General features: G+C 40.6%; 2 protein-coding genes across 2 annotated transcripts in view; one reads left to right on the forward strand and one right to left on the reverse strand.

Annotated features, from left to right (window-relative positions):
- Positions 1-20,736, reverse strand: part of JMJD1C (jumonji domain containing 1C) — a 217,069-nt gene extending 196,333 nt beyond the window's left edge. Inside the window, exon 1 of the mRNA XM_055138890.1 lies at positions 20,605-20,736. The gene's annotated coding sequence lies outside the window, so the exon portion shown is untranslated. The remainder of the gene's footprint in view (positions 1-20,604) is intronic.
- Positions 20,091-23,877, forward strand: part of REEP3 (receptor accessory protein 3) — a 110,366-nt gene continuing 106,579 nt past the window's right edge. The window contains exon 1 of the mRNA XM_055138892.1: positions 20,091-20,438. Coding sequence (XP_054994867.1) covers positions 20,407-20,438 — 32 coding nt within the window. The 5' untranslated portion in view covers positions 20,091-20,406. The remainder of the gene's footprint in view (positions 20,439-23,877) is intronic.

Genomic DNA, 23,877 nt, shown 5'->3' on the forward strand with positions numbered 1-23,877 from the left:
AGATTTTGAGGTGGTGGTGATATGCTTCTTGCCTTCAGTGCTATTTAAGAATGTTCAACTTGTGAAGATTTACTGAGATATATACTTGCTATATGCACTCTTCCTGGGTACATGCTTCAGTTTTTAAAAATTTAGCTGCTACCAAAAAATTTGTTAAGAAGCTTATAGGGGCCTGGAGAGACAGTACAGCAGGTAGGGCACTTGCCTTGCATACGGCTGACTCAGTTTTGATCAACATTACATATGATTCCCCAAGCACCACCAGGAATGATCCCTGAGCACAGAGCCAGGAGTAAGCCCTGAGCACTGCCAGGTGTGGCCCAAAAGCCAATGAATCAAAGAACCCAAAAGATAGAAGGAAAACCAATATTGGGATAGAATGCTGATATTGAGAGCGTAATCAAATTAAGTATTTCAGAGGTAGAGCACTCAAAATGACTTAAGGAAAAAATCTGTCCTTGGAAATAAGCAAAAAAATAAAATGTAAGTGGAAAACATTAGACATAAATTCCAAAAAAACAACAAACTAAGGCCATGCTTGGCATGTAGGAGCTCCAGGTTCAATCCTCAGCATGACTGAGTCTCTGGAGCAACAAGCCCTGAGCATGGAGGGAGGAGAGGCTCCAAAGAGAAGGAGAAACTATGTTGTTGAGTGAGTCACACACACGTGGAAGCAAAGCAATCAGAGCAACTGCAAAAACAGAAGGCAAGGGGCTGGACAAAGGATAGCAGTTAAGGCACCTGCTTCACCTGACTGACCCAATCTCCGGCATCATCCGGAGCACTGCCAGGGTTGATACATGAGTGCAAAGCCAGGAGTAATCCCCAAGTACTACCAGGTGTGGCCCAAAACAAACCAGAAAATGAAAACAAAAACTTTGTGGATTCCATTATAGAACCCTGTAATGCAAAGAATGAGCTTCCCAGAATATCATTATAAATCAGGTTTCTCTCAAATTGTGTATCGGATTCCACATGCCACTTAGCTTCATGCCTTTCAGTCAGGCTACTGGGGCTTCATGCGCACAAAGCTATGCCCCCACCACTGAGCTAACATTCTGGGTCTCTCCACTTCTGAATTTTTCAAAAAACGTCCATGGACCTGTCTTGCCTCCTGTTCTATTTGTGTGTTCTTGTGTGTGTTTTGCTGGGGGCATGGGGAAAGTTACTCCAAGGGCTGCTCCCTGTTCTGTGTATTTGAGGGTTACCATGCAGGGCTAAGTATCAAACGGGACTCAGCCACATCCAAGGCAAGCATCTTATCCCCTGTACCATCTAACCTCAAGTTACGTTTTCATTTATTTCTGTGTTGTTTGAGGGCCATATTTAGGGGCGCTCAGGGGCTACTCCAGCTCTGTGCTCAGAGGTGACTCCTGATAGTGCTCACGGGGGCCCTATGTGATTAGCACTGAGGTCAGCAGGATGCAAGGCAAGTGCCTTAACCCTTGTACTATATCTCTCTGACCCCTTAGTTATGTTTTTAAAGCTTCCAGACAATTCTCAATGCATTAGAAATTAACAAAAGGCACCAAATTTTATCTTTAAGTACTTCTTAGCATTTCACTTAACAGTTTAAATTCTACACAACTTGGAGGGTTAAATTCATCATTCTCAGTAGGCCATGGGTTATCTCATCAGTAAGATAAAGTACCACTACACTGTCGTCCCATTGTTCATCTATTCACTCGAGCAGGCACCAGTAACATCTCTTTTGTGGGACTTGTTACTGTTTTTGGTATATCGGATACACCACGGGTAGCTTGCCAGGCTTAAATATAAAAATAGAAAGTGTGGGGCTGGAGTGATAGCACAGCAGGTAGGGCATTTGCCTTGCACACGGCTGACCCGGGTTCGATTCCCAGCATCCGATATGGTTCCCTGAGCACCGCCAGGAGTAATTCCTGAGTGCAGAGCCAGGAGTAACGCCTGTGCATCGCCGGGTGTGAGCCAAAAAGATAAAAAAAAATAGTGTGTAACTTTTGATGTAAGACTATATTCATTATAAAATATGGGTTCAAAAAGCACTAAAAACGTGCAGTCATAGTTAATAATAATTTGACATATAATTATGACATAATGACATCCTAATTCAATTGTAAGCTCAATAGAAAATAATTCATGTTTTATTTAATTTTTATCTGATTCTGGAATTACCTCAGGATTAATTTCAAATTAAATAAAATTAATTTTCCAAGGCCTTTTTAATGCCTGGGCAATTAAATTTTTTTAATCAAAGATAAAATTCAGACAAACAGGAGTTGGAGAGATAGTAGGTTACTTGCATTGCACCAGTTTGATCCCAGGCACCCTATACGGTCTCCTGAGTCAGGAGTTATCCCTGAACTCAGAGCCAGAAGTTGAGTCCTGAACACAATCTTGTGTGGTACAAGAAACCAAAAGCAAACAGACAAAAAAATCAGATGGAATGAAACTACCATTATGAATTCTAAATAGAAAATTCTAATAGATTATTATACATTATAAACACTAGCTGAATATCCCCACTTTCCACCTTTTAAAAAAAAATGGCCACTCCCGGCAGTTTGGGGACCATATAGCTCTCAGGGGTGAGGCTGGAGCCTCCAACATACAAGCCTGAGATCCAGCCCCTTGAGTCATCTCCCCAACCCTGCTCCTTCTTAACTACTGTTTGCTGGCAAAAATTTCAATAAGACAACAAATAAGTGACTCACAGTAGGCAAGAGGAAAGAGAAACATGTTTATTCTAGCTGATGCTTAGTTTCAGTACCATCTTTTCACACTTTTCTATTTCTTTGTCCCACTGACTTCCCCTTACTCTTCTTCCCAATTCCTGGTTTTACCATTTTTATTTCATTTTTATTTTTATTTTTATTTTTTATCTTCTTTTGACAAGCACTGAGATACATATTTAAAAGAAAACAATTCATAAACTTAATACCATAATTGTAAGAAAGAGAAACCATGAACAATATAACGAGAAAGAACAAAGATTAAGTTGGAAAAGAAAATCAAAACCCAAACAACGTGTTTTCTGAAGCAGCCAATAAAAATTGGTTAAGTCTGACAAACTTTAAACTTTAAAATTTTAGGGCTTTATTTTTTCTTTTTATAAATTATTAGCCTTCTGACCAGTTAGACAGGAATGGCTCTGGAGGTCCTCTAACAAACATTAGTTCCTCTTACACTGTGTACAAGTGTCATCTACCTTCAGGGTACCAGGTAAGCACTAAGAGTCCATCAGGCAAGACCAGGAGCTCTGGGAGACTGCTGAGGAAAGCCGACTAATGAGGGCAGAGGGTCCTCTCAGACAGCTCAGTCTTCTGAGGGCACAGGAACACTAGTCTTCTATGTTCTTTCTGTTCCTCAAGTGTATCAGCCTGCCTTCGACCTCTGAGCCTTGAACATGCTGCTGCCTTTGTTGAAATGTGATTTTTCTAATTTTCACAGAGGGCTCTTAACCTCATGGGCTCAACTTTGGACCTCACTGAAATTGCCCCTGCTTCAAAAAGACTTTCCAGAACACATATAAAATAACCTTTTAAGTTACTCTTCCTTTCCCACCCTTCAATATAATTCTTTCATAAAACTTAGCACAACCTATTAATAACTAGGTCATATTTCTCTTTTTAACAAGAACCAAAGCTTCCTAAGGGCAGAGATTTTGTCTTATTTACTAAATAACTGATAGTTTAATAAGCATTTGTTGAACACATGAATACAAGGTACCAATAACAACAAAATAATAACGCTAGTTAATATTCATTTGGACCTGATCGATAGCACAGTGGTTTGGGTGGTTTGCCTTACACATAGTCAACCTGGGTTCGATTCCTCTGTCCCTCTCGGAGAGTTTGGCAAGCTACTGAGAGAGCTACTATCCTGCCCTCAGGCAGAGCCTGGCAAGCTACCCATGGCATATTCAATATGCCAAAAACAGTAACAAGTCTCACAATGGAGATGTTACTGGTGCCCACTCGAGCAAATCGATGAACAATGGGACAACAGTGACAGCGAACATTCATTTACTAAGCATTTACCACCTTCAAGGAATTCTACTGAGCAAGTCATAAAGAGTTAATCTAGAGTTTTTTTTTTCAAGTAAATTATTAGCCTTCTGACCAATTAGCAGGAAAAGCTCTAACATACGTTAGTACTTCCTCTCACACTGTGCACAAGTGTCATCTATCTTCAAGGTAAACACTAAGAGTACATCAGGCAAGGTGCAGGAGCTCTGGGAGATGGCTGAGAAAAGCCGACTGAAAGACTTCCTCTCCTCATATATAGGTTCCAAAGAAGGTAGTTATGACTATATTTTCCCCGCATTTCTCTTTCATGAAGAGCCTCTATACTGAGTCTGAAATTTTGGTTTTGTATATAACGCTCAAATTTACCCACCTCAGAAAACTGAGACAGTGTTAAATTGCCTTGCCCAAGTCACACCATTCTGAGTGTGGGTCTTTGTTATAGGACAGCCAAATATTTAACAGAGGAATTAACTCACTTGATAAGGAAAATCAAAACTATTTTATCTTTAACACTTCCACTTCTATATTTCTTCTTACCTTTTTCATCTTATTTTCTACTGCAGCCCTTTTTCATGAGGGATAAGTTCTTTTGCTTTACCCCTCAGTTATTTTCAATTACCAATTATTTTCTCCTCTCTATATAATTTAATTCCAAATAATTTCATAGTTGTACTTTAATTATCTATATGCCTATATGCCATGCTTTAATATAAGGTGCTCAATCAATATTCGCTAAGAATTTATACAAAATATTTTAATTTATTTATATTTTTGTTTTGGAGCACACCCAGTAGTGCCCTGGGCCTACACTCATGCTTAGAGGTCACTCCTGGTGATGCTAAGGATTAAGCCACTGTGTGCTAAAGATTGAACCCCAGTGTCCTGCATGCAAAGCATCCACTTAACCTTTGAGCTATTATCTCTCCAGCCCCTGTAATTTTATTTTTTAACCCTAAAGAATCTGTACCAATACCCCTGTGATGCCCATTTTTCTCGCATAGGGTCTTTCAAGCAGTAGCAAGATTGGCTGTAAACTTTTTAAAATAAATAGAAATTAATTTTAAATGAAACTTCCCTTTTTTCTGTACGTTTCCAAAGAAGGTAGATATGTCTACATTTTCCCAGCATTTCTCTTTCATAAAGAGTCTCAACACTAAGTCTGAAATTTTGTTTTTTTATGTAACACTCAAATTTATGCCATGCTCTAGTTACACTGTCACTAAAGAATCTTTCACGGTTGTTCCCATATCAACTTAGAGCTACAATTCTCATTAGGGTAAAAATGCAGGTTTGGTCTCCAGATTCTTTCCAGACAAATAAGGCAACTTTTTGAGTGCTTTCTAAGTAGCTGAATCAAATAGCTGGCACTACACTTCTTTGAGAGTCCCAAGAGGAAGTTTTCTTGCCAACTTCAGAAACAGCTATTTCTCCCTACCTTTAAAATATATATCCAGCCAAGCAGAAATTTCTTGCACTTATAAAGACACTAGTTTTAAATAACAGCAATTATCATTTTTACATTGAAAGATACGTTAAATTTTCAAATAAAGTTTCTTTTTTAACCATGTCTGAAGAAATTAATACTTAAGGGGAGCTTTAAAATACAGTATTTAAAACAACATTTTTTGAAAGTTAATTGCTAAATGAAAAAATAATAATTATTGGGGCTGGAGCAATAGCACAGTGGGTAGGGCGTTTGCCTTGCACGTGGCTGACTCGGGTTCGATTCCCAGCACTCTATATGGTCCCCTGAGCACTGACAGGAGTTAATTCCTGAGTGCATGAGCCAGGAGTAACCTCTGTGCACCATCGCGTGTGACCCAAAAGGCCAGAAAATAATAATAATAATAATTACTATTATTATTATTAAAAGTATGGCGGGAGATAGTAAAAAGGTTCTTGCCTGGCACAAAGCTGACCCCCATTCAATCCTTAGCACCACATGGTTCACCTGAGCACCGAAACAGTGATCCCTGAGCACAGAGGCAAGAGTAAACCCTGACCACTGCCAGGTATGGTCTAACCCCATTCCATCCCTCACCCAACACATACAAAATAAAATAATTAAAAGTGAAAAAAAAAAGAGAAAACAAACTGTACCATTATATATATCATATCAAAATGAGAACTCCATGATGGAGGGTAGAGATTGTCTGGTGATGGGGGCAGAGTCGGAACAGTTGAAAATTATTCTAATAACCCAGCACAGTTTTGGAAAAAAAAAATTAACTGAGAATTTTCACTTTGTTTTAGCTGTGAAATTCTGACTAAAATACAGTCTTGATAACAGTTTCATCTTCACAGGAAGTGTGAGATAAAACTGTGAGCTTTAAGATTTATACAAAAAAAACGATTATTTAAACTGTGTGGATTTCTCTTTCTTCTCCTTCTTTCCCTTATCTTCCTTTTCAACACCATTTATATTTCAAGAAAATTCTCTACCTAAGGAGAACTTATAAAATTATATATTGATACCAAAAATTTAAACAAGTACTATTTACATTAGCTTGTCACAGATGTACTAATCAGTCTACTGTAAGGACAAATAAACAAAATTTCCTGATTTCTGAAAGTACAGATGATTAAAATAATGAACTCAATAGCACCTAAAAGACAGCATAAGTGTCTTACTTTCAAACATAAATTTATAACATAGCCATTTCTCACTGACCGATTAATTGACTACTATAAATGGATATAATAAAGTGATATAAAGCGTTTTTTTTAACCTTGTGAAATTAGCAAACTCTGAATGTACTTAAAGAATCTTTTCCTTCTAATTTAGATTTCCAGATCACATTTCAAAGAGAAAGAGAAAGAAATCAAGAAATGCTCTCTTCCTGCAGCTGCTGGGAAGAGCATATGATTTCTGAGTAGCCCAACTTTCAATTACATTTCAAAATATAGAAAAGTTTATTAACCCACAGTAAAGAATTACCAAACTAAAGATGTGGCTCAGCAATAGACCACTTGTCTTGCATATGTGAGGCCCTGAATTTGATTATTGACACCTCAAAAATAGAAAAAAAAAAGTGACCAAACTTGGATGGTGGATCAAATGTTAAGAATGCAGGGAAAAAAAAAAAAAAAAAGGATGCAGACCTAGGGGCCAAAGAGTGTACGTAAGGCACTTACTAGGCACACAGACAACTAAATTCAATCCCCAATACCAAGTATGGTTCCCCAAGCACCATCAAGAGATCCTTAAGTACACTCCTAAAAACTAAGCCCCAAGCTCAGCTGGGTGTGCTCCCCAAAGAACAAAAAGAATAGTATACTACTACAATCAGGTGATGATCTATTTTTCCAGCAAAATCTCCATCTAAACACAAACTGGTGATGGTACAAAGAGGAAAAACCAGGAAGAGGAGGAGGCAAGGAGAGGAGAAAAATAATTATTTTAGTATTTAAAATCTAGTGGCCTAAGAGAGAGTGTAACGGACAGGGGGACAGGGAACTTGCCTTGCATGTGGCTAACCCAGGTTCAATCCCTGAGGCCCCATATGATTTCCCCAGGCACTGCCAAGAGCAATCCCTGAGTGTAGAGACAAAAGTAAGCACTGACCACAGCAGGATGTAGCCCCAAAACAACAACCACCACAACCACCACCACAAAACAAAATTCTGGTCAAATTCTCCATTCAATAATCATTTTCCAAAATTAGTAAGTAAGGGGATAGAGAAAAAGTACAGCAGTTAGGGCAATGGCCGAAAATGCAGCTGACCCACATTCAATCCCCAACGTCCCATATGATTCTCCCTAGAAGTAATTCCTGAGCCAAGGATAACCCCTGGCCAGGTGTGGGACGCCCAAAGAGTAAAATAAAACTAGTACATAAGACTGAACCACAGACTCAGACATAAACCTCTTGGAAGAGAGAAACACAAGCAACATGCCACAGAGATGACTCTAGACCCCGCACCAGAGGCTGTCTCATCAAGAGCAATCCGGACAGGGGCGGGTGAGTCCCCCCAATGGAGCCCTGGCAGCCAAAAACCTCCCGAACTCCAAAACGTCCTCCAAAAATGTCCAGGAGCTGCCTCTGACGCCAAAGACTCAGAAATAAATCTCAGATGAGAGCAACACAAGCATCATGCAGAGATGTCTCTGGACCACAAAGTCACATCCAGTTAAAAAAAAAAAAATAGAGGCTGGAGTGATAGTACAGCGGGTAGGGCATTTGCCTTGCACACAGCAGACCCAGTTCGATTCTTAACATTCCATATGGTCCCCGGAGCACCACTCGGAGTAATTCCTCAGTGCAGAGCCAGGAGTAACCCGTGAGCATCACCCGGTGTGACCCAAAAAGAAATAATATAAATTAAATTAACCCAACCTGTATCACCGTATTTGAAATTTTAGAATTCCTGGACATCTCATACTCTACACCACTAATATACCAAGGGTGTATAAAGGCTTAATGACTCCCTGGTGAAATACAACAATCTTCACACACTTTCGTCTAAGGAAACTTTTTGGATCATTTTTAGCGGGCTACTTATAACAAATAGTACAAAATAAATTACTTAGGTCCTGCTTTGGGAGCAGACTTTGGGAATTGGAAACACTCAAAATACGGTGGCAGGAAAGTAAGGTGTAATGCTGGTGGGACTGGTGTTGAAACATTAAATGTAATAAACTATGAACAACTATAACAATAAAATAAAAATAAGACGAAATTTAGAAATGGTAATAAGAATTAAAAAAAATAAAATACTACACACAACACCTTTAAAAAAAGAAAGACTGGACTATAGTGGTCAGAACTGTGTGTGATTCAAATGGTACAACATGTCTTGAATGTGAGGTCCCAAATCTAAAATAAGTAATAATTTTAAATAAATAAAATGTTTAATCACTGTATCACTGCCATCCCGTTGATCATCGATTTGCTCGAGCAGGCCCAGTAACGTCTCCATTCATCTTAGCCCTGAGATGTTAGCAGCCTCTCCTTACTCGTTCTTTCCAATGATGCCATATTAGAGGATCTTCAGGGTCTTTAATTTTTAATGAAAAAATTTAAAAAATTTTAACAATTAAAAATTATTTTAAATAAAGAACAATTTGCCAAGTGCTATCAAGAAAATATACTTCATTTATGTACACTCAATTTTACATTGATTCTAATTATGAAATATGTTGCAATATAACAGAATGCCTGAGAATCACTCAAGGTCAGAATCATTTTTACAATTAACAAATGCTATCCTTTCTATCATCTTTCTTTGATATAGGTGACCTCCAAAATATCACCAGCAGCTCATTACTGCACATTAGTATTCAACTCACTACTGAAGTCAAAGCTTGCTTCTTTTCATCTTTCGCTCACTGAAGTCGAACAGCTGTCTTTTTTTGTTTTTTTGTTTTTTTTGATGCAAAAAAAAAATTTTGAAAAATTTTAATATTCAAAAAACTCACAGAAAGCCTGTAATAAGGGAAGTCGGGTGGATTTTTTTTCAATTTAAATAGAATTTTTAAAATAATTTTGTATTTTTTTAATGAATCACTGTGAGGTACAGTTACAGACTTACAAACTTTCATGCTTATGTTTCAGCCATACAATGATCGAGTGCCCATCCCTCCACCAGTGCCCGTTCTCCACCAGCAATGTTCCCAGGATCCCTCCCGCCCTTCCCCCATCCCTCCTGTCCTCCACCCCTCAGATGGATTTTTATTTAAAAAAGAACTTGAACGCTATTATAAACATCATACTTTTTTTTTTAATTTATTTATTTTTAATTAGAGAATCACCGTGAGGGTACAGTTACAGATTTATACACTTTTGTGCTTATACTTCCCTCATACAAAGTTTGGGAACCCATCCCTTCACCAGTGCCCATTCTCCACCACCCGTAAACCCAGTGTCCCTCCCACCCTCCCCAATCCCATCTCCCCCCCACCCCACCCTGCCACTGTGGCAAGGCATTCCCTTCTGTTTTCTCTCTCTAATTAGCTGTTGTGGTTTGCAATAAAGGTGTTGAGTGGCCGCTGTGCTCAGTCTCTAGCCCTCATTCAGCCCGCAACTCCCTTCCCCCACATGGCCTTCGACTACAATGTAGTTGGTGATCGCTTCTCTGAGTTGACCTTTCCCCGGAACGTGAGGCCAAAACAGCTGTCTTTTTTCTTTAATAGGATGAAGGCTTTAAAAAACCTGCCAGTTCTTCAAATCTCCCTCCACCCACAACAGTCCAGATAATAAATCCTTTGCTCAACTCCATTTTCCTTTAGACTACAGAAGAGGGAACCAATTCTTGAGACAAAAATAGCAAATCTTGAATCCAGAGACTACAGTACAATTCCAGGAATACTGCACAGTTCTAAATAGCAATAGAAGTGAAAATGGAATAATTGCTAATAATTACTGAGGTCACATGATGTATGAAACAATATACCAAGTGCTCTAATGGTAATATCATTTAATACTCAAAATAACTCTCTGAAGTGAATATTATTATTATGTACATGTTACAAATGGACAAATGAGTGTTTGACCTAAATAACCTATATAAAATGACACAAGTCTTAAGTAACAGAGGTCTGAAGATAAAGATTCTGAGAAAAATATTAAAAAGCCAAGTCACAATGTTCTCAACCCAAAGACCACAGTCTATTTTTAATATCAAAAACTCTCAAAAAAATCATCAATTTAACAACAAAAAAATTACAATATAAGGTAGATACATTCCAGGGGTCTTTCTGCCTCTAGTTTAACTGTTAATACAGTTAGAAGATTTATACTGTTCTAATATTAGTATCTTATCTTCAAATGGAGGGAAACGGCAGTATAAAGACAATTATAATATGGGATTCATAGTAGAAAAACTATTTTAAGAATCTCTTGAGGGACTGGAGAGATAGTACAGTGTTTGGTAAGGCACTTGCCTTGCATGTGGCAAATCCAGGTTCGATTCCCGGCATCCCACGTGGTTCCGAAGCCTGACAAGAGTGATCCTGAGTGCAGAGACATTAGTAACCCCAGAGCATGGCCAGGAGTTATGCAAAGAAAAAAATATATCATGGATGAAAAATCTAGAAGACAGCCCACTAAACAGCTTAAAGATGTGTGAGGGAATAATGACAAATGTTTCTAACTGAGAAACATATATATCTGCTCCACCCTTATTCCTGTTGCTCGATCCTTTGATATCTTCTGCTCAACAATCTTTTGCTTTTTTCACTGCAGATCCAGGAAGCCTTAAGATTTCCTTGAAGCCAGAGAGAAAGTACAGCAGGTAGGGCACTTTCCTCGCACCTACTGACTCAAGTCCAATCCCTGTGATAAGGGTCCCATGAGTACTTCCAGGAGTGACCCCTGAGAATTGCAAAATGGGACCCAAAACAAAAGAAAACAAAAAACCCAGAAGACGACCTTAGTAAAGGCAACTGAAGTCGACTCAACCTTCATTTTTTGCTATGAATTCTGGATAAATTCTTTGCTCTCTCCCCAGTATTTTCCCTGATTTTCCTTATGAATCACAGACTGATTTGCCCTCTGACAACTGCTTAGTTCTGCTTCTTTAAGTACTGATTGAATAGCTCACTAACAGTTGCTTAGTGTAAAGTCAACAAGTCTCCATCACAGGCCCTCTCTGGAATCTGGTTAATTTTAATGGACTAAAATGCACTTAACTTGGGGACAAGAGATGTAGTTCAGCAGTAGAGCACTTGCCATGCATGTGTATGACTCAATCTAGACTCAATCTTCAGCACTGAAAAAAATAAAGTGTTTATTACCCTACTGATCGTGAGAAAATGTTCACACATCAGGGCTGGAGCGATAGCACAGCAGGTAGGGCATTTGCCTTGCACGCGGCCGACCCAGGTTCGATTCCCAGCAACCCATATGGTCCCCCGAGCACCGCCAGGAGTGATTCTGAGTACAGAGCCAGGAGTGACCCCTGAGCATCGCCGGGTGTGACCCAAAAAGGAAAAAAAAAAAAAGAAAGAAAGAAAATGTTCACGCATCATACATCTGACATAATATCCAAGATCTATAAGGTACTCAGAACTAAACAAAATAATAAGCAACAAAAAAAAAAGGAAAATGAGCAGTACAGATACTTCGTCAAATAAAACGGGAAAATGGACAACATGCAAATAAGTGTTCAGCATTACTGATGGTCAGGTAAACACAAATCAAAATAACAATGAGCTATCATCACATGCCAGTGAGAACAAACAACTTCAAAAAATCCAGAAACAGTGTTGGTAGGGATACAGAGATAAGGAACCTGATTACTGTCAGTCATCATCTGGTTTGGCTTCTATGGAAAACAGAAATAGGGCTTCCACATCTACCCCCAAATATAAAAACATTAATTCAAAAAGATATACCATACATGTTGACTTCAGCATTATTTACAATTGCCTAGACCTGGAAACAACCCAAATGGCCAACAACAAAAAAGTGAATAGAAAAATTCATTCATTTCTGAATTTATGAATTGGGATATCAAGAGTTTAAAGCTTTTCCCCCATAGTAACACCCCAATTAACTTTGCTGTTGTTTCTGTTTGGTTTGAGGCTTTCCAGATGCTCAGGGCTTACTCCTGGGTCTAAGCTCAGTGGCAGGGCACAGGGCATCATATGGGTTGGTGGGTATCAAACCTGGATTTGAGCGTGCAAGGCAAGTACCTTCTATACTATTTCTCCATCTCTGTGTGAATATACTGACAGACTATCCAGAAATCAGTCCATTCAGATTATCAAATCGGTGGGCATGGAATTATTAAAAATTCAAAAACTTATTATCATTTTAGTAGACATGGGTCTCACTAATATGGGTTTTGCTTTTTTGGGGGAGGAAGGGTGGTGTGGGAAACATACCAAGTCGCACATGCAAGACAAGCACTCTACTGCTAATCTATAACCCCATTTGAATTTCAGTTTTATTCCAAAAGGAATTATTCTGTGCCTTATGGTACAACAATAAGAGTTTGACTAGGAAATGGACATGGCAGTTCCTGTTCCAACTCCCTACTCAAAAAATCCATTTAATATATCAGGATGTATAAACTGGTATGAATAGGTACCTGATCTGAGCCAAAGAGGCTGAAAAGATCAATATTCTAGAATAGTAACTGTATCTTTTCTTTTTTGCAGTTACCAGGCTAGATATTTATCCACTTTATGGATATTTTCAAAGAACCAGATCTTCAATTTATCCATTTTTTCTCTATTGGTTTTATTACATTGATTCTTATTCTAATTCTTGTCATTTCTGCTTAAGATTAATTCGTGTTTTCTAATTTCCCAAAACAAATGCTTACATAACTAATTTTAGGTCTCTTCCCTGATGTACACATTTGGTGCTGTTGTAAAAACTTTCACTGAATTACCAAACACTGATACTGTATTTCCACTGAGTCCATATAAATTTCTCCTTTGATTCTGAAATGTGTTCTTCAGTCTCCAAATACTTAGAGATTTTTTCCAACTACTTTTTTGCACTGATTTCTCTTTCCATTACACTGTGGTTTAAGCACAATACTCTATGACTTCTTTGTTGTTGTTGCAGAGGCCACACTGTTCTGGTGATCAACCCGGGGCCACACACGTGTAAAGCATGTGCTCTACCACTAAAGCCACATCCTTAGCCCCATGATTTCCATTTTTTCAGTTTGTCAGTGTTTTGTGGCCTAGAACGTCATCTTATCTTTACTTATTCAAGCCTGAGAAAATGTCTCATCTACTAATATTGGATCTAGTCTACTGATGTCAATTATATCCAGTTATACTAGATAGTATGCATGCCACTGAACTAAACTATGTGTTTACTGATTTCCTGCCTGCTGGTTCTTCCCAGTTTTGACCAAGCAGTGTTAAAGCTCTAACAACTGACAATTCATCCATTTCTACCTCAGCTTTTATCAGGTGTTTGTCTCACATTTTGACACCTTCTTCTAGGAGCAACATATTACAGGTTATTGTGTCTTACTGGAGTATGAGTTTAGGCACACTACTTATAAAAGCATTTTTCCCTGATTACTTGCTCTCAATTCTGCTATCTGAATGCAATTACTACTGCATTTTTTTCATTAACATTAGCATGGTTTATCTTTATTATTCCTCTACTTTAATGCATGTGTTGTTATATAAACATAAAAAAGAAAGACCCAACAATGGATACTGTGATCCAGTTTTCTCATAATCTTTTCATTTATTTAGATTCTGAGGTGATTACTGATATAATTAGATTAGCATCGACCATGGTGGTTGCTACCCATCTACTTGTTTCACTTTTTCCTTGTTCCTATTTTTGTCTTCCAGTTTTCTACTTTTTTGAAGATTAAATTGAGCATTTATAATTCAATTTTATTCTCCTCTCTTAACAGTTACATTCTTTAAACCATGATTGCCCTAGAGCTTAAAATATACATTTAAAATTACAAGGCTCAGAAAGATAGTATAACAGGGTAGATGCTTGCCTTAAACAAGGCCTTCCCAGGTTCTATCCCAAACACAAGAACCACCAGAAGCCCTGTGCACTGCAGCGTATTTTCCCCAAATCGCTCCAAATTTGAAAATTAGGGGGTAAAAAAAGTAGCAAGCCACTTTCTAATAACGCTATACTTTTTCAAAAGTAATTAAAAGCATCTTATAATAACACGAGTCTCAATTACTCCCCTTTTATCACTGGTTTCATTTTACTGATATAAATACGTACATGTGTATATTCATGTGCATCAACAACATGAACTTTATTGCTGACTTTGAACAATTACCTCTTAGATCAATTATAAAATAAGAAGAAGGAAACCAATGATAAACTCTCAGATACATAAACAGAGTAATGGTAATTTATGACAGAGGAGTAGGGTCCATTCAACAAATGGTGTTAGGCGCCCAAGAATAGTAGAAATAAGTACCAGGAGATTGTTTCCATGGCTTGGAGGCTGGTCTCTCATTCTGGGTAACTCAGGGAAGGGACCACCAAGTAAAATGTGGTTGGAGGTCATGTGGGGGAAGGGTGATGCGGGCCGAATAGACTAGAGACTGAACACAATGGCCACTCAACACCTTTATTGCAAACCACAACACCTAATCAGAGAGAGAGAACAAAAGGGAATTCCCTGCCATAGTGGCAGGGTGGGGTGGGGGGAGACGGGACTGGGGAGGGGGGGAGGGATGTTGGGTTTACTGGTGGTGGAGAATGGGCACTGGTGAAGGGATGGGTTATCGAACTTTGTATGGGGGAAACATGAGCACAATGATGTATGGATCTGTAACTGTACCCTCACGATGACTCTCTAATTAAAAATAAATAATAAAAATAAATAAATAAATAAATAAAAAACACAAATGGTGTTAGGGAAAACTGGGTCATTCCCAGCTGTGCTCAGGGATTACTCCTGACTCTGTGCTCAGAGTTGAGGGCTCAATCCTGGCAGTATTTAGGGGACTATATGCTTCGACGCGGATCAAGCAAACAGTATTGGTCACATGAAAGGAAAGTGCCTTAACCCCTGTACTATCTCTCCAGCTCCTACAAGTACATTTCTTACCCATCAAGAATTACTTTTTTTTCATGGTTAATTAGATGTCAGAGTGGATAACACAAAATCATTTCTTAAATATATTCCTCATCAATACCTACATATAATTGGGTGTGAGGATGGGGAGGCTAGAGGAGAGAGTATTACTGCAAGGAAGCAGGTAGCTGCAGACAGGAGATAAAAGAACACTCACTAAAAAATAAATAAATAAATAAATAAAAGAAGACTCACTTTTCACTGCCTAAACTTTGGCTTTGAAATTCTGAAATTTTTTTCAATTAAAATGTTTAAAGTCCTGCTATTAGACATAATGGAATTACCAAACACTTAGGCTTTCTACAAATGAACCATAATGCCTATATGCACTTGAGTAACACTTGATATCACAAATCTATACTAACTTTGTTTTGTTTTGTTGTTTGGGGTCTACACCTGCTAGTGCTCAAGGCCTACTCCTGGCTCTGCACTTGGTAATCACTCCTGATGGGCTTGGGGTACCACTTGAGATGTCAATCCCCAACACCATCCCCCGAAAAAGCCATTGAGATGCTGGGGATTGAACATGGGTCAAACACATACATGCGAAGCAAGCAATCTATCTATACTGAACTTAAAACTAGAAACTCATTTAATCTATTCACAGTGAATACTGAAAGTGCTTCAAATGTTTCTTAACTAGATGAATCTCTGCCATTTATTTTGTCAAACCCAAAACCATCTTTAGCACCAAAGAGGGGGTGCAAACTTGTCTAAATCCTTAGCTGTCTGCACAACTTTATAAAAAAAATAATAAAACAAGGATAAATCCTTATTGTTATGACAAAGGTTACTATCTCAAATCCATAGTCAATCCTCAAATATAGTCAATCCTTTGCTTTCTCCATTGACTGTTAGCTAATAACTATCTTTTTCTCATGACCTACGTTAAATACTTAACTCAGAACTGAATCTTTCTAGCCTACTTCAGATGACTGTATTTTCAATAGTGTTTCTTTACAAAATGACAATAACAGCAGTTGTGAAACCATCTTTGTTATAACTATAATGCCATAAAGCAAGGATGTGGTGTGGCTCAGGGGTGAAGCATTTGCTTTGCACCTCTGAGACCCTACTACTCTGAAAACAAAGACCAAACACAGAACAAAAACACAGTATCATAAAAGCAGGCCCACTAGGATAAAAATATTCTTGAGAAGCAAACAAACCAATTTCCAAGTCGTTGTCTTTAAGAATGTTACTCTCTTCCTCATCTCTTCCAAGTCACTATCAATGGTAAACTCATTTAATCTTTCTCCCAATAAAAGTATGAGTACGTGTAAATAACACACCAATAGATATGAAAGATGATCTAACATTTAATCTCATTAGACACTCATTCATAATTACACAGATTAGATCCTATTCCCGTATCCAATGATTCTGTTCTTACTCTTGTAGGTATTTTCCCACTATCTTTACTTCCTCAATAAACAAACTCCTTTAAGATGCAGAAAATGCACTGTACACATACCTCTAAATTAACACTGAAAATGTAGAAGATTAAAAACAATTCATTTATTCATGCCTCATGACCCTATTAGAACCCTTTACATTTAATCATGAGAATATTTACATCCACATTTAGCAGAAACACCAAACATAGTACTGGTCGCAGAAATAGGTCTCATGACTGTTGCCCTAAATAAGATGTCTCCAACCAAGATTAAACCTGGAACAGCTGCTTGCAAGGCAAGCACTTGACCTACTGTACTCTCTCCAGTCCCAAATAAAACCACTTTTAAAAGTTTCTGTGGGCCAGGGATGTAGCTCAGATTTAAGGTGCATGCCTTGCAAGCTCGAGACTTGGGAGTGAATCCCCAACACCATTCCCCGAAAAAGCCACTGGTAGCTGAACATGACAGCTATCAATATAAAATTCTTTGTGACACAGTGTTCCAAAACTATAAACTCTTAGTTTAAGTTGTAAACAAATGCTCCTTTCAAACAAAAGTGACACATGAAAATCAAGTTTCAGTTTAAACCATTGCTATGTAAAACGGAGTTTCGAGGTTCAGATAATTTAAAATGTTATGTAAATGTCAAGTGGGATATTGGACATGTGATGTGATACAGGACACAAGGACATTATTCGTACAGGACCCACTGGAAAAACTATAACATTCCTAGATCCCAACCAATCAAATGCTGAGATTAGCCCCAATCATTCCTACAATCAAAAAAAAAAAGTCGAATTTTTTCAACAGTTATCTCCATCTAAACCCACTGACTTTTCACATAACTCATCAGTCTGCCAGTCTATTATAAAGAATTAGGAAGCATGAATTCAATTTCCAATTGTTTACAATGATCTATGTGGTCTGTGGCAGTAGTTTCTCTAAACCTTTCTTAAGCTAACAAAAGGGAAAAAACACTATTCAGCTTTGGGGGTTGTAAAAGTTGACTCAACAACATGTGCACAGCACAGGATAGGTGTTTTCCAATACATGGCACACTGTAATGTGAAGAAGGTGCTGTTCCAGATGGAAAGAAGGAAAGAATGGCATGGATGTGGAAGAGGCAGAAACAGTTTTAACTAGCATACAAAATGCAATTTAACACACAACCACCTACAGAAATTTCAGAGAGCAGCCAGCAGACCTATAAATCTCAACAATCCCTTACGAATGACATCAATCAATACTGACAATGATGCCTGCCCTCCCCCCATCTCATCCCTACACACTAAGACATAAACTACATACATAAGAGACATTCACTATACATGGCTGAAAGCTTGTAAAGTTTGGTATTGGAGAGTGGCTGAACCTAGTTTCCAACTTTTATTACCTAATTCTAGATACTGAAAAAAAAAAAAAAAACTAATATGCCATTCCTATCCTCAAACATTTTACCATCCAACAGAGTGGAAATCAGTCTAATATAACCACAAAACAAAGCAGAATGACACAGGCATTAAATAAAAATTCAAGTAACAAATTATGGAGGCCTACAGGAACCTATAAATAATTCTCACTTGGGAAAGTCACGGATACCTTCATCGTATAGAATATTTCAAAAACAAGACCTCAGGGCCAGAACAAGTAGAGCAACAGCCTTGTATGTAGTTGCCCTAGGTTTGATTCCCCTGCACCCCATAAGGTCCCAACCTTTGACTGGTAGAGAATGAGAAGCAAGTAATAAAAGAGAAAAAATGATATCCAGGTAAAGGTGCTAAACATGAAAATACAGCTTGGCTCAGAAAAGAGATAGATAAGGGGTACATAGGCAGTGGAAAAGCAGTAAAAATTGAGGCTGTGAAAACGTCTGTGTCAAAAAATAAATGATTCTAAACAAATGCAAATATTCATCAAGACTGCTGAAATTAACATACACATTTTGACATGAGTAAGCAGAAGAGCCTAACCCAAGAAGGAAGCAATGTCTAAGATGGAACCCAACTTGAGTGCAAAGCAAGAACTTTACCTGCAGTACTATCCCTCCAACTGTCAGTTTATTTCCTAAATAATTAAACAAAATACCAAATTCATTGTTTTCAAGAAATCTGAACATAACACAAAATTCTGTGTGTCCTTCATTTTCTTCCAAGCAAGTTGACAAACTTCCCAAATATGTATTTAGCAGTGCCACCCCTGGAAGGCAAGAGGTAGACTACAGTATCATTATCCCTTTTACTACGGGGAAACTGAGGAACAAAAAAGAAAAAAATTACAGTACAGCCACAAAATAAACTATTATATTTTCTAGGACAGTAATTAAAGAGTCAAAGCCCATGTTTCATCTTTAAGTCTTCCTACCATCTGAACACTAGAATTATCTTTTACTATAGTCTTAACTGCAAAAAAAAAAAGGCTAAACTTTTAAGATCATTTTCACAATCTGAACTTTCACCCGTTTTTTTAATTTACTTTTTTAATTCTCGATCTTAAAATTAAGCTATCTGCAAAAACTGCAAGGGGTGAGCAATAATCCAACCTCTCAATAACCAGAGGGCCGTAAATAGCAAGCAGAACTGGCCAGGAAGCAGAGACCAAATCTTAACATTGAGTACCTGGCAAGCTCAGCGGAAAACCGGATATGCGTATCTGTAAAAGGCTTCAGAGATGCTTTACAGATGGAAAGGTGCCCACAGAGGCCTAGAGCGGCACGGATACAACTGCGCCTCAGGAAATCCACTGTTCTCTTCCTCTTCTCCGCCCTGCACTGCACCAAACACCACCAGGCTCCCGGTACACACTCGAGGTCTGTGAAAGGCTCTCCTGGACTTTCCCCCCTCCCCCCCTTAAAATGCAACACTAAGGACGCCCGAGGGCGTTGGATCTCGGCTAACAGCGAGAAAAGCTGAAAGTAGCCAAACGCAACTCAACAACTCGAATCCCAGGCCGGGTCCAGATGGTTCTATCGGATACAAAGTTTCTATTTGGTCTCGCCCTCGCCCAGACTTCCCCCAACCCAACCTCCACTTCCCCGGCCTCCGACTCGGCCCTCCCCCACGCCGCTCGGCGAAGGTCCCCGAGCCGCGGGCCGGGAGGTGGGTGGCGCAGGGGTTCCCCCCCTCCCCCGTACCCCAGCGCCGGCCGAGCTTTGGGCCTCCCGGTCCCGGGGAGTCCAGCTGCCCAGACCCGGCTCCGGCCCAAGCGCCGCCGCCGCCGCCGTCGCCTATCAGCGGAGCGCAGGGGCGGGGCCGGCCGGCTCGGCGGCGGCTGGGCCAGCGGGCGGGGACCGGCGGGGGCCCGACTGCGGCGCAGCTCGGCCGCGGCGCGCACACACCGGGCCGGCTCCCGAGGGCGCCAGCGCGGCCCGGGGAGCGTGAGCAGCTGGCAAGCGCGCGGTCTGCCGTTGGCGGCCCGCTCCGCCGCGCTCGGCACCCACCCACCCCCACGGGGGGACCCAAGGCCTGGGGAAGATGGTGTCCTGGATGATCTCCCGAGCCGTGGTGTAAGTGGCGCTCACAGGCCCCCCGCCTTCCTGGCGCGAACCCCGGGGAGGTGTGGGGATGGGCAGGAGCCCGGAGGAGAAGGGAAAGGCCCGGGCCTGTGGACGAGGGCGCGCGGGCCCGTCCTCGGGCCTGCCCGGGCGTTGGGGGGACCCTCGGCTGCCTCACCCCGATCCACGTCGCTGCGAGGCTCCGTGCGGCCGGCCCGGGGGTCCGCCGGCGGCGGCCAAGCTGCGGCGCGGCCCAGCTGCGTGCGGCCGGGCGGCCCTGCTCCCGCGGCGCTGGCTGGGCGGGCGCGCGGCGAGGGCTGCGCGCGCTCGCCGCTCCCGCTCCCTGCGCTGCGCGGCACCGCCCTGCGGGCCCGGGAGCGGCGCGCCCGGCGGCGTGGCCGTGCGCAGGCTCCGCAGACGCCGAGCGCGGGACGTTCCTCCGGGGATGCGGCGGCGGCGTGCTCCCGGACGCTGTGGCTGGGAGCGTTGCGGTGTCTCCGTCTCTCCCCCTCTCTCTGCTCCGCGGCTGATTGCCTTTCGGTCACGTGGGGTAGGAGGAGAGATTTGTCGAAAAAACCTGAGACGGCTCCCTGCTCAGATCCCTGGGAAGGGTCCCATTTGCCCCACGATTTCACAGCCTGCCGAGAAGGCTCCTTATTGAACGGCCACCGCCCGATCGCAGTTAATAGGAGATTGAGAAGCTGCAAAAGAAATGCTGTTGCCTTTTGTTAAGATTATCGGTTCATTTCTTGGCGCCCCAACCAGACCAACAAGGTTTATAGGTCCATGTGGGGAAGGGGGGGAGTTGAATTGTGGTGTTTACTCTGTTAGGTATTTGTTTGACTGCATTTGAAACTGATTCCTACCCATTCTTCCCCCTCCTCCTTAAAACTAAAGTCAAAAATAAACACAATGACGTATTCAAGACTGGGGCCTCGAGATTCGTTATTCATGACCTGCGTGCAAATAGTTTTATCTCGGTACCTTTATAAAATATTTCTCTTGAGTCTGTAAACTGCTTTGTTTTAGAGTATGTGTCTGGGGAGGCGAAAAGGAGTTTTTCGTAGAATTTAGAGTTTATTATTGGGGGAGATTTGTTTAAAACCAAAGGACCACTGTAAATTGGGTTTTGATAGGTTACTGAGGAAAAATCAAAATTCAGGGAGTAGATACTAAGGAAGTAGTAATATTTTAAGTAGAAAGTTAAGGGAGAGCCTGGAGAGGACTTAAAAGGCTGGAGCCCAGACTTTGCACAGTGGAGGCCCGAGTTCCATTTCTGCACCGCACAATCCCCTAAGCACCCCCAGGAACCACCCAAGCACACAATCGGGCTAGGTATAGCTTCTGAGCATCCCCAGGTGTCACTGCAAACCAAACCAGATTTGCCAGGGTTGGGAGTGTCTCAGGAACTGCTGGCTCTGTGCTCAGAGGTCACTCCTGGTGGTGGTGGTGAGGAAACCCCTTGATGTCAGGGATCAGCCCAGATTGATCTCTGTATGGCAATCGATTCAACCTTTGTCCTATCTCTCCAGCTCTACCAGATTTTTCAGTTTGTTTTTCACTAGGTAAAAGAAGCTCGATTTACTGTGTTTTGGTTTTATTTTGTATATGAATGAATCAGTTCTGTTCAACCTGATTGAGGCAACATTCCAAGTTTGTCATTTGTCTTAATGCAGTTTCCCTGGATCTGTACAATTTTTAACTTCAAAGGTTTAGAACTTCCTGTGTTCATCAGTAGAAAACTAGACAGCATATGAAAGCAAGTGACAGATGTTTTCAGGTTTTTTTTTAAGCCATATCGGGTTTGTATCTATTAAAAGCATACCTTTCTTAACCTAGTGTACTTTCTTAACCTAGTGTATTATCAGTCGTGTCTTGAACTCAGTTGTCCCATTAGAACTGTAATTTTATATTTTAAACTTAACAAATTCCTTGATCAATTCTTCAATTGCCAAACAAAAAATTGTGATGGATTCTGATTTCATTTCCTCAAGTCAGATTTTGGTTTTGATCATTAACTTTGACTGTAAATGTTTTCTAGTTCTATCTGTAATACAAAGGTTAGTAACACACAGTTGATCTTAATGACCTGTTTCAGTTTCGGGTACCCGGTTATCTACAATACAGAATATCTAGTCTTAGAAATGCTCCACCCATTGCAGTGGTGATTAGACAAAGAAGGGTTTATATCCAATTGGAGAATCAGAAACACCAATGGCGGTTTTATTTGAGATGGACCTTAAAGGCCAAACTAAATTTAGATAGACAAAGATGAAAAAGGAAACCGTTTCAGATAAAGGGATCACTATGAGCCCAAAACACATAGAAAGGGGATAAGCTGGGGTTAGTTACAGTGGACTTGAGTAAAAGAGAGAGAAATCTGAAAGGTGAGCCGTTTTCAAGGAATTTCAGGAGGAAGTGATAGTTTTGGTAGGCAGATAAGGCTTTGATTTGAAAGATTATTTCCTTTGTTGTGTCCCATGATTAGCTGTGCTATGCTAACACACTGGATAGGACCTCTTAGGGAACTCCCTAGCTGATATCACACTGAATATAGGCCACTTAGGGAACTCACTAGCTGGAGAGAAGGGATTTAAGCCTGTGATTAGGGCCAGAGTCACGGGACAGAAGGTAGGGCATTTGTCTTGCACTCTGCAGACCCAGGTTCAATTCTGAACACCCCATATCATCCCAGAACCTGCCAGGAATGATCCCTGAGCGCTCAGGATTAAGCCCTGAGCACTGCTGGGTTTGGCCCCCAAACCAAATACATAAATTCTACACAAGGTGAAGTATAAGTTGGTAGAAAGGGTGAGTCATGAAATGTATTTCAAATTCTTCTTGGGTGGAGGGGGAGCTTTTCTGTTTTGTTTTTGTTTTTTGGCCACACCCAGCAGTACTCAAAACTCTGCACTTGGGGATCACTCCTGGCAGAAATGGGAGGATCATTTGTGATACCAGGGATTGAACCAGGTTCAGCTTGAATACAAGGCAAACACCTGACCCGCTCCACTGTCACCCTGGGCGAGGAAATGTATTACATAAACCATTGGACCACTGGCAAATTAGAAAGCAGGCATCAGAGAATCCGCTTTTGCTCCTTTTGCCCCCCTCTATTTCTCTTCCACTGGGTGTTTTCTATTCCTTTGATCATACCCTAAAAGACATAAAAGGTGAGTCCAAAGTTCCTCAGAAACTTGTAGGTCTTTTTCACTCTGGGAGGTGGAATTTACAGTTTAACCTGCTGAAACAGCCAAGTGGACCTGAAATCATGTTGGAGTCTCAACCTGAGCTTTCAGGGCATTTGTAAAGAGCATAAGCAGCCTTCATAATCAGCCACCCCCATGAATGAAGCACTTTCCCGGCCAAGTGGAGAAGCATTGGCTTTGAAATCAGACATGGACACTTGCCAGCTACAGCAATGTGATCCTGTACAGTATAAAAATACAAA

Source organism: Sorex araneus, chromosome 5 (genome assembly GCF_027595985.1).
Source record: "Sorex araneus isolate mSorAra2 chromosome 5, mSorAra2.pri, whole genome shotgun sequence".
Lineage (NCBI taxonomy): Eukaryota > Metazoa > Chordata > Mammalia > Eulipotyphla > Soricidae > Sorex > Sorex araneus.